Here is a 16104-nt window from a genome sequence, read left to right as displayed (position 1 = left end):
AATAATGTTGTCCTTAGACACTAGCTAGGCCTTGAATTTTAGTCACCCTATGTCACGACCTAAATCTAACCTAACTTTGATTGTCTTATGACGTTGTGTGCCTGCTGGGTAAACTCTACAGGGACCCCGGCCCTCCAGGACCAAGAAGGACCTTGAGCCAGGAATCAGACTCGGGTTGTCGTGAGCACACCAATGCTATATCGGCGAACAGTACCACTTGGTGCCAATGGAAAAAAATGGTTTTAAATAAACAGTAGCGATGTTGCTTTGACAATAGTCTTGACACTCAACAGAAATAATGTACAGTATAGAATATGAAGTCCTGCTGCAGTGGAGACGGAATGAATAATGTGTCTGACTCCATCATGAGCTTGAAGGACTGCATTCATACATCTCTGCAATGACTCAAATAACTTATTAATAAATGGAATGGCAAAGAAAGCGTTCATGCAGGACTCCCAAAGTTCATCAAGATTTTTTGGATTCATCTTCAATACCTCTTCCTTCATCTTACCCCAGATATGCTCAATAATGTTCATGGTGACTGGGCTGGCAAATTCCGAAGCATCTTGACCTTCTTTGCTTTCAGGAGTTTTGATGTGGAGGCTGAAGTATGAGAAGGAGCGCTATCCTGTGCTTTGTAATGTAATGGGCAGCACAAATGTCTTGAGACCTCAGGCTGTTGATGTTGCCATCCACTCTGCAGATCTCTTGCATGTCCCAATACTGAATGTAACCCAAAACTATGAAATTTCCTTCACCAAATTGGTGAATCAGACTGATTTCTTTGAGAATCTTGGGTCCATGTGGGTTCCAGTAGGTCTTCTGCAGTATTTGTGATGATTGTGATGCAGTTCAACAGATGATTCATTGGAAAAATCGACCTTTTGCCACTTTTCCAAATGATCAACTAGAAGTCAAGTTATTATTTGTTGCTCTGGGATCGACGACAAGACTTTTTTCCTAAATCGTGCAGCCCTAGATGTGACACCCATCCGTCATGGATGTGACGGATGTGAAATTGCCACTTGTGTGACTTTTTAAATCAAATATAATTATTTCAAAACATTGACAGATACATTTTTTGAGTAGTTTACAGTTCTGTAAAATACAAGTGTACACAGAAAAATCGTCACGGCACGGTTGGCTTTGCATGGAGTTGCTCAGGTGTAAGTAATTATGACTAGTATTGTAAGTGACATCATAAGAAAGCAGGAGCCTTGCTCACTATGATGGACTGTTTGTTTCCATGGCAGCAAGGAGTTCCTCCCCCTTCTATGAATTATCCTCCATCAACACACACACACACACACACACACACAGACTGTATGACTTCATGCTGCTGGAATAAGTTTTATATATGTGGATTTCTTATGATGTGTCATAATCGACAGGAACTTTCAGTACTCATCCAAAAGTGTTTTAATTCTTACTGTCGCCACACTGTAAAATAAATTTTGAACTATGACCGCTCCCTTTTTAGACGCATATGTAGTAGAACTGGAATGTTTTTTTGTGTGTGGAGCGAAAACCCTTTGGGATGAACACCAAGCGATACCGCAGCGTGCTTTCTTTTTTTGGGCCTGGTATATTCAGCCGGGATCATACAGTGCGCTCTTTGAGTTCCCTCTCAGCCTGATCCCCGCAAAACAAGGATGCCTCAGACGCCCGGACGGGTTATTTTCGTGATATGGTTTCCATATGCAATAGTGCGAGTGAGCGCTTGTGTATGTCTAAAGGAATGTGTGTGGTAATGAGATGCCATGCCAGTGTAGAGGAATGAAGATGAGCATGCCATCGTTGGTTTCCTGTTTTCACATTTCTGAAAGCTCCCTGTGTAACTGGCAAAAAATAGCCCGGGACATGCTTGTGGGATATGGAACGTGTTTGTGCATGTGATTTATAGAGAATGAATTATTGATTCTCAGAGAAAGTACTGCTTTATATAGATGTTGTGGTCACAAAGGGTTTTTTTTATATTCTTGGGTCTGTCAGTGCACTTGTTTGCATGCTATCTCACCAGGGTTGGTCATTGTGGGTGGAAGTCTTAAAATAAAGTAGTTTCTAGCGTCGGTGTGCTGTTGTGGTGGTCACATGGGCTGTTTTAATTTCGTTGTATTTACAATGTTGTGAAAATATGACTCGAGTTCACACTGCCCTAACAATTGCCAAGCTAAATCATTAAATAATGAATTAAATAATACTTATTAGAGCTGAAGACATACAGTTGAAGTCAGAATTATTAGCCCCCCTTTGAATTTTTGTTTCTTTTTTAAATATTTCCTGAATAATGTTTAACAAAGCAAGGAAATTTTCACAGTATGTCTGATAATGTTTTTTCTTCTGAAGAAATTCTGTTTTGTTTTATTTCGGGTAGAATAAAAGCAGTATTTTTTTTAGTTTTTTTTAAAAACCATTTGAAGAACGAAATTATTAGCCCCTTTAAGCTATTTTAGTCTACAGAACAAACCATCGTTATACAATAACTTGCCTAATTATCCTAACTTGCCTAGTTAACCTAATTAACCTAGTTAAGCCTTTAAATGTCAATTTAAGCTGTATAGTATTGTCTTGAAAAAATATCTAGTAAAATATTATCAGTTAAGTGGATAATAAACAAATAAATTCTGTATTAGATATTTCCCTGTGGTTTGCCAGAAATACAGACGAACTGTTGTCATTAGTAGCTACTAGGCCTACAAAATCTTTAGCAGGATAGCGCTCCAAAATCATAATTCTTTAAAGCAAAGAAGGTCAAGGTGCTCCAAGATTGGCCAGCCCAGTCACCAGACATGAATAATATTGAGCATGTCTGGGGTAAGATGGAGGAGGCATTGAAGATGAATACAGAGAATCTGGATGAACTCTGGGAGTCCTGCAAGAACGCTTTCTTTGACATTCCACATGACTTTATCAATAAGTTTTTTGAGTCATTGACACAGAGATGTATGGATGTAGTCATCCAAGAAGTCATACATGATATTTATTCATTTTCCACTGCAGCATGACTTTATATTATATACTGAACATTATTTCTGTTAAGCGACAAGACTTTTGTCAAAGCAAAGTCAGACCTTACTGCCCTAATTAGATAATTAAAAATAAAGGCATGATCATGTTTTATTTTGGTAAAATAAGTGTAATCTAGAAATCTGGTTATGTTTACACCAGCAAGACAAATTTTGATTATGAATCGGTATTTAAGAGTTTACACTTAGATAATGCTTAACTATGATAGCAGGATTGGCATGCTGTCCTGGAAGAGAACCCTTAGCTCAGAGATAGATGAGCCCAAGGTTCCCGCCTTGTCAATGAGCATTAGGAGGGATATGAGATAAGGTGTTTCTTCAGTGCCCCCTTTTATACTTTGGCTAATATGGTCGATTCAGTATGTATTCGTTAAGTGCTTGTGACTGTTATTACAATGCACATATGTCTATTTTTTTGACTATGGGAGCAAATCGGAGAACCCGGGGAAAACCCACGTGAACACGGGAAGAACATGCAAACTCCATGCAGGGAGTGCCGACTGGCTCGATTAGAACATGAACCTGTGGCCCTCTTGCTCCAAGGCAGCCACTGAGCCACTGTGTTGCCCTATCATGTTAAGAGGAGGAGGGAGAAGGGAAAGATATGTGGGGGGGTTTCCGAAAACAAAGATATGGAATGAAGCTTAGGCAGGACATTTATAGTAGTTTTAGAATGATCTGATAGGCTAGCTAATGATTAGCGATAAGGATCATCTGTAGTCAATCATATGACATACTCCTCTCGAAATTAACCTGCGGTCACACTAGAGTTTGTGTGTGCGAAATTCTGTCGCGCAGCATTCAAGTGATGCGAAACTTAACGCATGACCCTGCGTTTCTGGTCTGACGCATTCGCATGCTTATGAATGGAGGGTTTGGGAGGAAAAGCCTAGTGTGACCGCAGCTTTAGTTTGTGAAACTTCTCTTATGAATGAGTAAAAAAGTGTTTATAGTGTGTTTACTTGTGCTTGGCGTCAATGGACCGAGAGAAGAATGAACCTGAAAAGATTTCCCTGTCAAAGAAGGTGAAGTATCTGAGCTCACCCACCTATTATGAGATCAGAATGGTAGTTTGAAAGTGTTCAGCGGCTGGTTGGAGTCTATCCAGAAAGTGTGTGCTGGCAACTCCAACAGAACTAATCGATTTTTACTGCATTGATACGTAGCTGCTAGGATGTGCTGTTCAGTTGTTAGTTGTTTGTTTACTGGGCCAAGTCAAAGCAGCCAACCACCAACTCGTAAAATCATATCGAGTTCAGTTGCTTAAACAATGCAGGATGTTTACTGTACATCCCAAACCTAATCATTGGTCTATGAATTGTGATTGCATGTACATCAACCATTGTGTATGTAAGTCCTACAAGGCAGCCAATTGAGTTTTTGGAAATCATAACAAAGCAAAACGGAAAGTGAGAAGTTGTCCAGTTCAGCCAGACGTGTGTGTGCTTTTGGTACAGTTTGCACTCTGACAGTCTCTTTCCCTGCTTCACTCTCTCCCTGACGTGCTCCGTGTCTCAATGGAAACCTCATGCATGTGCACTCTGCCTTCCCACTCCGAAAGAGAGAGCAAGAGAGAGGGAGGGAGGGATTGCGAAAAGAGCAAGAAAGAATCACATCATCAGAAGATCAGCAGCGGCAAGCAGTCGGAGCAAGGACCAGCGGGCTTTTGCCATGCTCACTCAGAGGAATGGGGGGTGTGCCGGCTGCGTTCTACCTGGGAAGGACAGCTCAGATCAGATGGATGTGGCGGGATGTACCTGTGCAATAGGAGACTGTCCTTGGGATTGTCTGAAAGGGGTTGATGGCTGTTTATCGGACACGTCCTGCCTTTGGTTTCAGCTCCTGGCCAGGGCATACTGGGGGGATGTGGAACTAGGACTCCGGGAATCCCAGAAGGGCGTCTCTTGGAGAAGACCTAAGAAGACATCCCAGAGGAACTGCATGCGGTCTTGGGTAAGAATCAGTGGATCTGAAGTTGGTTCAACTCTAGAGGTGAAGATGAGTTCATTGTGACAGTCCGATGCTGCAGCTGGATGGAGGGTTTTCATATTGGCAGAGGCTCCCAGCGGTGTATTGAGTTACGCGGGATTGTGGCGGGGGGTGAGGAGATGGCTCTCAGGAATGCTTTGTGCGTCATTAACGTCTAGGGTGGTTGGTTAGGTCTCCTACATTGAGCCGACATGTAACATATTTTTCACAGCAAGACGAGTGCGCGTACGTGCCCTGGTTTCACGTTTCATGTATTGTTCCTATGTAAGCAACGACCCCAAAACATGAACCTTGGGATTTAGGGGATTTTTAAGTGTGTAATTGCTCAAATCTTTAACCTAAAGCATTGCAAACAATTGGTTTCATCTGAAAAACATAAAATAGTTAAGATTATGTTTTCATATTTTTAAAATTGTGTGTTTGAGTAAGTCTGAGCTCCTCTGTGGTCAAAGAGTGACTCACGCTTGCCATAACTACAAGACGCACATGAATATTTGTGCATTTCGTCATGATAACATCAAGAAAATGTTTTTGGTTTTCGAGGTTGCTTTCATAACTGAGGAAACATCAATGAAATTAATTTTGTTTTACTACATTCAATTTGAGCTTAATTGTATGTTGATTTTTACAATTATTATTCAAAGTCATAGTTCCACTACACCATTGAAAGTGATAGTTAACCCAAAAGTGAAAGGTCTGTCATCATTTACTCACTATTTCCAAACCAGTTTGACTTTCTTTCTCATGTTGAACACACAAATATATATTTTGAAGGAATATGGAAACTTCTACCCACAGAATTTGATTTTCCGACTATGGAAGTCAAAGGTTTCCAGCTTTCTTCGAAATAAGAATAAACTAACTTAGGTTTGGAACCGGGCAGCATGGTGGCTCAGTGGTTAGCACTGTCCCCTAACAGTTGCCGTGTTTTTCTTGTGTTGGTGTGGATTTCCTCCGGGTGCTCCAGTTTCCCACGGTCCAATGACATGTGCTTTAGGTGAATTGAATGGGCTAAATTGGCCATAGTGTATGTGTGTGAATGAGAGAGTGTATGGGTGTTTCCCACTGCATAAAGCATGGCCATACATCAATCAGGGGGTTGGTCTCTTTACACCTCCACGAGTGTGTAGCATCCACTTGGATGATGTGATGGCAGCCACAGGACAACAGTGCCAGACCTCTCCCCACACACCAGCTATAGGTGAAGTGGAGAGACAGTGATAGAGCCAATTCGGTGGATGTGGAAAATTGCATGGCCATGATGGCTAAGAGCTGATAGAGGGAATTTGTTGACACTGAGGTTACACCCCTACTCTTTACAAGAAGTGCCATGGGATTTTTAATGACCACAGAGAGTCTGGAGCTCAGTTTAATGTCTCATATGAAAGATGACGCTCACTGACAGTAGTGTCCCCTTTACTTTTATCAGGCATTAGAAGTCACACAGACCGCAGGTAGAGCAGCCCCTGTTGGCCTCACTAACACCACTTCCAACAGCAACCTAGTTTTCCCATGTGCTCTCCCATCCAGGTACTGGCCAGGCTCAGCCTTGCTTAGCTTCAACGAGTAACCAGTCTTGGTCTGCAGGGTGATATGGATATGGCAGTGAATAAGTTGGGGGTTCATTCCGCTTTGGTCACCCCCGATAAAATAAAGGTACTAAGCTGAAGGAAAATTAATGAATGAGGTTTGGAACCACTTGAGGGTGAGTCAATAGGGAGTAAATGTTCATTTTTGGGTGACCTATCCCTTAAACAACCAAAATTGTTTGAGATGTTTCTCAAAATAACTGCAGCTAAAACAAGTGCTGACCGTTGGGGAATTTAGGATTGAAATAAATCAGAATAGTACACAAACCTTGCATCATCTTTCATTTGGTAAAATGAGGGATCAGGTTTTGGTACCTTGGTAAGTCTGAGACCTTCTTTAAATCTTTAATAAATGTAAGATTTTTGTGGTCTTTTGTAAAGGGGAGCGAATTGCAAAATAGGTGACTTCTCTGAAAGTCTCAGTATAATCACATTGCTTTCTAGACAAACAAATATGGTACATCAGATTGGAGGATTGAGCAATATCTTACTAGTTCATAAAAAATGCACATAGTATTGAATTCAGAGCATGTGACTGGCTTCTAAATGTAACCAGTGACCAATGGGATTGTGTATATAATTCATGCTCTCTAATGCACTGGATGGTTTGTATGACGCAGTTTTTTGTGTGTGTGTGTGTGAGTGTGTGTGTATGTGTGAACGAGATCCACACAGAGCAGTCATTGACTTCTACTGGATTTTCCACCATTCAGAGGAAAGCTTTTTCCAACTGTATAATTTAACAGGTTAAATTTAGCATTGGAAACAGGGTTGTGTGCCCGCCTTAAAGACTATGACTGCCCAATGGTAGGGAAATAAAAAAAAAAATGAAAGCAAAAGAAAGTGGCAATGTTATAGTGGTTGTTTTTGGAAAACCAAGTTTATGGTTCAAGGTAGCGCATGCAGGTTGAGGAGAGCAAGAACAGGAAGGAGAGTCTATATATACAGGGATATAATTATACATTATGATGCCAGAAGGTTTAAAAAAAGAGAGCTTGTGTAATGTGCTTCAAAGCTTCAAATCTTTAAAGTGTAATTATATATATATATATATATATATATATATATATATATATATATATATATATATATATATATATATATATATATATATATATATATATATATATATATATATATATATATATATATATATATAAACTTTTAAGACTGGGTGATACAACAACAAAAAAATAAATAAATATATATATATATATATATATATATATATATATATATATATATATATATATATATATATATATATATATATATATATATATATATAATAATATATATCACAATATAATGTTTCTTATCATTTGGTATCAATAATACTTTTTTTTACAATCCATTTAGTATTATTAGGATTTTTTATTTATTTAATCACTTTATTTTAATTTACCAACATTACAAAGGCAGATAGAAAAATATATATATATATATTTCGTCTCTTATGTCTTATAATAAAATAAACTAAAGTGTTAAAGAGACTTTTAAATGTGATAAATAAAATGTTACAAAGTGTGTATAATGGTAAAGTGTAAATGCTGAACAATAAAAGCAAACTTTAGGGTAGATCAACATCTGTAAGATGTCAATAATATTGGTACTATATATAGTGTGTGTTTACCCTAAATGTCAAGTGGAATATTCTAAATGGAATATTCAATCATTCATTCATTTTCTTGTCAGCTTAGTCCCTTTATTAATCAGGGGTCGCGACAGCGGAATAAACCGCCAACTTATCCAACAAGTTTTTACGCAGCAGATGCCCTTCCAGCCGCAACCCATCTCTGGGAAATATCCACACACACACTCATACTTTACGGACAATTTAGCCTACCCAATTCACCTGTACCGCATGTCTTTGGACTGTGGGGCAAACCGGAGCACCCGGAGGAAACCCACACGAACGCAGGGAGAACATGCAAACTCCACACAGAAACGCCAACTGAGCCGAGGATAGAACCAGCGACCCAGCGACCTTCTTGCTGTGAGGCAAACGTGCTACCCACTGCGCCACTGCATCGCCTAAATGGAATATTACTGTTATAAATATGTTTAAAATAGTTTAAATCTAATGGTACATTGCTGTCACGTTAACTACATGTATTTTCGATTCAACTTTTGGTCTTCATTTTTCATTTTTCTTATAATAATTCACTTGTTTTTCACACAAACATACAGTGTGGTCATTTTTTAAAACAGTAATGTGTCCATCTTCTAAACAAGAATAATCTAAAAATCTGAAATTGGGCAATCTATCTTTGTTTTGACTGTGTATCTATCTATCGACAGTGTGATCAATTTATTTTAAACAGTAAAGTACATTTTTTTAAACAAGTATAACCTAAAAATCTGAAATTGGGCATCCTATGTACAATATTACGGGACTGTTAGTATGCCATTCCAAGCCTCTCTGCTCATTTCTAATCATGAGAGTTTGCAGTGGACTCCATCCAACCCTAAATGTAATTGATTTAATCCCCGGTGATGTCATGTTCAGCCTCAGTTATGTAAAAGCCCAGCCCTGACTCCAGAGACTTCCACAGCTGTCTGTACCTGAGCCCAGCCTAGCCACAAGCTAAAATACATCTATTTCCCTATAATACATCCATCTCCTGCGGCGCGAGACCACAGTCTGGTCTGTTTGGCAGTCAGGGTGACCCAGAGTCAGTACGGTGTTGTCAGAGCCCACCACAGACACACACCCTGTGGCGGAATGGGATTCTGCTGCCATTATTTCATAATGCAAATGATACACGTTTCTTTCGAGGATACAGGGGGCCGAACTGACGTCACCAGGCAAAATGCTACAGTTTGAAATTCCATCACACCCCGGCAGTGATATGACTGTGTTGTGATGGTCATGGCATGTACATATGTGCCGGTTATTGGTCATAGGAGAGAAATGTGTCGAGTCAGAGTGTTTTCTACATGGACGGTCATTGTCATGGCGGATATTTGAGATGTGTAGAATCATGTCAGCGATGCTTTATAAACACTCACAGGATGCTCTGTTTCAGTACCTTTAGCCCCTTAAGAGAAACCCATTGTTTTTTTTTAGATAACATATGACTGACATGATAAAGAACACAAAAGCTCGAAAAAATAGATAATTCCTGTGGATTGCCAAAGTTAAATAGCAATAATTTGGTTAAGGAAGTGAAACATACAGTTAAAGTCAGAATTATTAGCCCCCCTTTGAATTGATTTTTCTTTTTTAAACATTTCCCAAATAATGTTTAACAGAGCAAGGAAATTTTCACAGTATATCTAATAATATTTTTTCTTCTGGAGAAAGTCTTATTTGTTTTATTTCAGCTAGAATAAAAGCAGTTTTTAATTTTTTAAAAACATTTTAAGAACAAAATTAATAGCCCCTTTAAGCTATTTTTTAAAAATTAGTCTAGAGAACAAACCATCGCTATACAATAACTTGCCTAATAACCCTAACCTGCCTAGTTAACCTAATTAACCTCAGTGTTTCCTCTAGGATTTTTTCCAGCTGTGGCGGCAGGCCTTTTTTTAAACAGATCTACCAACTACCTGTGGCGTTATTTCAATAACAGATGTCGTGAGCGCAGGATTAGAAGTAGAGATTGCGTTTATGTAATAGCCTACAGCATGCGGATCTCTTTGCTTGTTGGCCGATTTCCTCTGCTCATGCACAAAACTTTTTGCACGGCCCCTCAAATATAAGCCGCTTCAAGAGCGTGCAGATCTTCTTGTGCGCTCTCAAATAAACGCTGCTGAAGTGCGATTTAGTGCGTTTATGTAACGAGTATGTCTCCAGCATTTATTAGATTTGCTAGGAGTATTTATGAATACCTCTAAAAGACCTACAGAGCGATATTAATGCGTTCTGAAGTAAAGTGAATATATATGTAATATGTATGTACGTTTATGTAATAATATATGTACTTTTTTTTGTTTGTTTGTTTTTTTTTGGGAGTATGTAGTGGGATTATTTTGCACTGTCGTTGTGTTTGCACTGTCTGTATTTGCACTCTCTGTATTTTACACTGTTGTTGTATTTGTACTCTGTATTTTGTACTGTCTGGAGCCAGTACCTAATCTTTTCACTCATTATCGCACATGTGCTGCTGATGATGTGACAATAAAAGTGATTTGATTTGGTTTGATTGGCTGGCCTCACACATCACGCACCTGTCAGTAATTCAGCACGTAACCTTAAAGGGTTAAATAAATTACGCACAGCGCTACTACGGTTAAAAAAAAAAGGTTTGCCCTGTTATAATTCACTTACCTTTTAATATGTTTTGGTGCGATTATTACCCGCTATTAAAAAAATAAAATGTTTTGAATGAGAAGCTGTAATGTAGCCGTGGCCCCGCCATGGAAGAATGAATATAGCGGAAACCATGAACCTAGTTAAGCCTTTAAATGTCACTTTAAGATGTATAGAAGTGTCTTGAAAAATATCTAGTCAAATAGTATTTACTGTCATCATGGCAAATATAAAATAAATCAGTTACTAGAAATGAGTTATTAAAACTATTATGTTTAGAAATTTGCTGAAAAAATCTTCTCTCCCTTAAACAGAAGTAATTCAGCGGGGCTAATAATTCTGACTTCAACTATATATATATATATATATATATATATATATATATATATATATATATATATATATATATATATATATATACACACACACACACACATAAATGAAGAGTTCAGATGCAAAAACCTCTAAATCCATTAGACTCCTTTTTTGTAAATAAGCATTTTCTTTCAGGCTCCTCTGATAAGGTTCAGAAATGTTATAGGTAATGATAGGGTTATAAGCTATTAAATAAAATACTTTTTTTTCCTTTTTTTTTTCAAAAATATAACTTTAGACAATTCTTTGATTTTTCACTAGGTAAATTTCCTTTTGCGCCAAAACCAGCAAAATCCACATCTGCTTTTTATGCAAAACCCTCTAAATCCACTTATTGGGACAAGACAGTGTAATAAGTTGAAAATCAAGATGCCATTAAAAGTTATTTTACCAAACATAAATCAAATTACACAAACCACCTGAAATTTAAAATACATAAATCTGCCAATTAAGTGGCGGTTCATTCCACTGCGATAAACTAGTGAAAAAGCAGAAGGAAAATAAATGAATGAATGAAATCTGTAATCAATCTGTAGTGCATTAATCAATAACATAAAAACTGACATTAATTAAATCTTAGCAATGTAAACATTGCAAACATTGTAAGCTAAGCTTGGTAGATTCAAATAATGTAGTGTAAAAACGATATGAAACATCAATATCTGTGCATTGTCCAATAACAATACTACGTATAGGTAGTATGAAGTAATATAAATAATGCAGTTTTATTATATTTATCTTTTAAAAATAGCCTAAATTAGCAAATAAAACACAAGGTAGGAAAAGGGGATGTCTCTCAGACACTTTTAGAAGCTGTCATTCATTTATTCTCACCATACTTAAGGTCTTGGTCTCCTGTTTATCCTCAGAGCATCCGCGGTGGATAAAAGAACAGCATCTTAACTCTGTCAATCGTGAAATGCAGTTGCCGTCGAACTTATTCTAAGTGGCACCGCTGTGCAAACAAACATTATGAATGCATGTTACACTTCCGACTGCACATTGTGTTTCCTTTTTTTTATAATGCACAGAGTTTTGAGGTAAGGGACATTTTCATTTCCCATTCACTGACAGTTCAACAGGCTCATCCAGTTCATCAAACTCTGTCTTTTAAAATCGAAAGCGGAATATGTCTCTTCATAAAAGCTGCTACATTGAAAACATATGATTCGATTCGCGCCTTCTGATTGGTTCTCGGGATATAGCAGCTTCTGTTGTCGAAGGCAAGTGGCGTTTAGCGGCTTTTGCAAACAAACTGTTAATTCTGAATGCACTGACGCTGGGATTTGGATGATTTGGAGCAAATCCATTTGTTGATGGTGTAGTAAAGCATTCACTTAATGTCATTGAACATGGGGAGAACATGCAAACTCCACACAGAAATGCCAACTGGTCCAGCCAGGACTCAACCAGCAACCTTCTAATAGTGCTAATCACGGAGTCACTCAGTCATATTTTATTGATGCTGTTTTGACTCTAGTGATAGAGGAATCACCTCTGCTTTAGTGAACTTTGGTTTGGTTCCTCAGTTGTAGCTTGTGTTTTGGGTCTCATGGTTTGTTCATAAGAACTAGTTTATCTTCACATCATGTTCAGTTCAGTTCATAATAATACAGTTCAGCGCATGAGAAAATCATTTAGAACAGCAGGAGACTGAATGTACCAGGTTAAAAAGGCAAATCTGTTGCTGCTGCTTTGGGACAGAGAGTGCTTTGTGGAACAGGGAGCTTTCCCGTTCTTTTTGTGCTTTTACTGGGTGCCATGTCTGGTTTTGGTCAAACATATTAAAAATGTTTGTTTAAAGATCTACAACATTACTTTTATAAACAACATTATTATACAACATACATACAAGTACATAAATTAGAGTGCCAGTATGATACGAGTGCATTCCATCATAGGTAAACAAATGAACAGTGTTAAAGTGTATTGGAATACTGTACTTTCAGAATAGTAAACTATATAACGATTATTTTATTTTATTTTATTTTGTTTTATGGCTAGGTATGGCATTTATATTGGAGAAAGTTGATTAATGCTGTAATTTTCAGATTTCATTACAGGAAAGATGAACTGATTCTTATTTAATGTTAGTAAATAGTAAATTCTATTGAACATATTTTAAAGTTGTTTTCATACCATCCTATTTCAGGTGTTTATTTACTTTAATTTTATTTTTAATTTAATTATTTCATTTTTTATTATATATATATATATATATATATATATATATATATATATATATATATATATATATATATATATATATAATGTTTCCCAGTTATGGGTTGCAGCTGGAAGGGCAACCGCTGCATAAAACATATGCTGGTTGAGTGAGGAAATGAATAAATGAATTTTATTTTAGGGCTAAGTATGGCATTTATATTGGAAAAAAAAAGGTGATTTATGATGTATTTTTATGATTTGTTAAATTTGTATACAAGATTGTATTAGATAAAATGATTAATTGTTTTTATTTGTTACAATGTAAAAGTTTTACATTAGAAAAAATGTATGACAAAAAATTTTTACATAGATATAAGTATAAATTTAAACTGAATAGATTGTTGCATGTTTTTTTTACGATATGCTGGAATAAATTTGAACATGGATTGTTTTTCTTTTATCACTCATATGTAGACACTGCATGAAACATTATGTGATGACAATTTACTTGAAAGTCTTGGAAAAGTCATGGAATTTTAGTGGTAAAAATGTGCATGATGTGTACCTGTCACCGACTCGGTCCCAGTCATTCCCCTCGCTGGCCAGCAGAGGTCACCATCCCCGGACTTTTAACCATTACGTCATCCACTTACACTGATAGCCTACACACCTGAAGCGCATCCAGTTAATCACCCACGCTCATGCTTATAAGCAGCACACACACACTCAGTCATTGCGAAGTCTTGTTCTGCCACCGGCTAACTCTACTGAGCATTTCTCTACACTGCCTGCTTCCTGTTGCTTACCTTACCTTGTTCTCCGACCTCGTCCTGCCAGCCGCCTGCCTTGTACCTAAGCCTGATTATTAATGACTCTGATTCTAGCCGCCTGCCTTGAACTCTAGCCTGGACACTGACTCATGCCTGAACATTCATACTGTGATTACCTGCCGTTGATCCGTCAACGTAACACTATTGTGTTTGTGAATTCGCACACGCATTACATCTGTGTGCTTGTGTTTATTAAACTGTGTTTAATACATTTACTTCAAATGGATCCCTCTGTGTCAGCCCCTTCGTTACAGTACCATGATTGATACCACATTATTTAAAATAATGTTTTGTAGTTTGGAGGTTGTAAATACTGATTAATTGTCTGTTGAGTTATAGGATAAATATGGGGCCCTTGAGCCAATAAGCTTAACCTCAGTTTCTTCTATGTATTGCCTCTGGAATAAATACACTGCCTCTTTGTGTAAGTGAATCTGAATAACTAACGATGAGCTTTTTGTTCTCTTCTCAGGCCAAACACAAGGATGGCTGTGAGCGCAGTGAGGCATCGGCTCTGTCTCCTGCCGCTGAAGAGGAGCCCTTCTCATGGCCAGGCCCTAAAACTTTACACCTCCGCCGCACCTCTCACGGCTTCGGCTTCACGCTCCGTCACTTCATCGTTTATCCACCTGAGTCAGCCGTGCAGTCCTCTCTCAAGGTCAGTACACAGCAAATCCACAGCCACACACTCAAACCAATGGATTGATCAGAGTACGTCTGCTGTAATTCAGACTGAGAGACTGTCATCTTTAAGGAAAACACAAATACTTAATGTACAAGTACAATTTAATAAACATGTACACATAAACATCACCCAGGGGCGTCGCTTAACCCTATTTACTTGGGCACGTGCCCCAGTAAAAATCGCCAGCGCCCCAGTAAATGCTTTGAGGTTACACTAGAGCTGCACGATTCTGGCTAAAATGAGAATCGATTTTCTCACGATTCTTTAGTAAAATAAAGGTATGGTAAAAACAAACATATGGCACAACATCGATAATAATATTATGTGTAGGTTTACTGGTTTCTATAAATAATTCTATTCTATATTAATTGTATTCTTATAATAATTCTGATGTTGAATTATTATGTTTGAGATATATGCTTGCAATCTGTCATATTAGACAATTGAATTCACTGGTAAAATCAGACATTTGCCATTATCAGATTATATTCAACAATATATAGGCTAGAGTAGTTATACTGACACTGTAAACATTTATTTATATGCACAACTGTGGGTTCGCTATGAAAGAAAAAACATATTAAATGCTTGTCGTAATCATAACTCTAAAATGCGATATGATCATTTAAATGAAGTGCACACTTTCGGTTTCATTTTGACTGCTAAGTGCTGTTCATACTTCGCACGCGGCTCTCAAACGATCACTCTGTGCCACAAACTGAATATTATTTACTACTGTATTACCTGTTACTCGCAACATATGCAGGTTCTGTTCACTAAAGTAGACGCGCACGCGTCTGTCACTAAGTAGAGCGCGTGTGCTCACCCTCTCTGCGATAACAGCTCACGGTCAGCAGCTCACGTCTTGTGTGATTTCCCGATCGCGAAAACATCATAATAATAAAACAAAAAATGTATTTTAAGGTGAGTTATACCTCATAAATACAATATGTGACTCATTCAACATCATTTGGAGGTGTCAATGTCACTGAGCAACGTGTGTGAAACAATGAAAAGACTTGTACAGCTACCTTTGCTTCTCTCCTGAACTTGAAAATGTGATTGGCAGAATCGTAGAAATGCTGGATTAAGATCGTCTAGGGCAGGGGTCTCAAACTCAATTTACCTGGGGGCCGCAGGAGGCAAAGTCTGGGTAAGGCTGGGCCGCATAAGGGATTTCACAAAA

At 37.9% G+C, this 16104-nt stretch overlaps 1 protein-coding gene across 9 annotated transcripts in view; it reads left to right on the top strand.

Moving 5' to 3' along the window:
• arhgap21a (Rho GTPase activating protein 21a) overlaps nt 1-16104 on the top strand; it is a 144017-nt gene that overhangs the window by 56166 nt on the left and 71747 nt on the right. For 5 of the 9 annotated variants that reach the window (XM_087308099.1, XM_087308098.1, XM_087308097.1 and 2 more), the window contains 1 exon segment: nt 14706-14891. In XM_087308099.1, the coding sequence (XP_087164225.1) occupies nt 14706-14891 (186 nt within the window). 9 annotated transcript variants of the gene reach the window in all.

The sequence above is a fragment of the Danio rerio genome, chromosome 24 (assembly GCF_052040795.2).
Source record: "Danio rerio strain M-AB ecotype USA chromosome 24, GRCz13ab, whole genome shotgun sequence".
Classification (NCBI taxonomy): Eukaryota; Metazoa; Chordata; class Actinopteri; order Cypriniformes; family Danionidae; genus Danio; species Danio rerio.
Note: the sequence above shows the minus strand (reverse complement) of the source record. Positions and strands in the feature narration are given on the sequence as shown.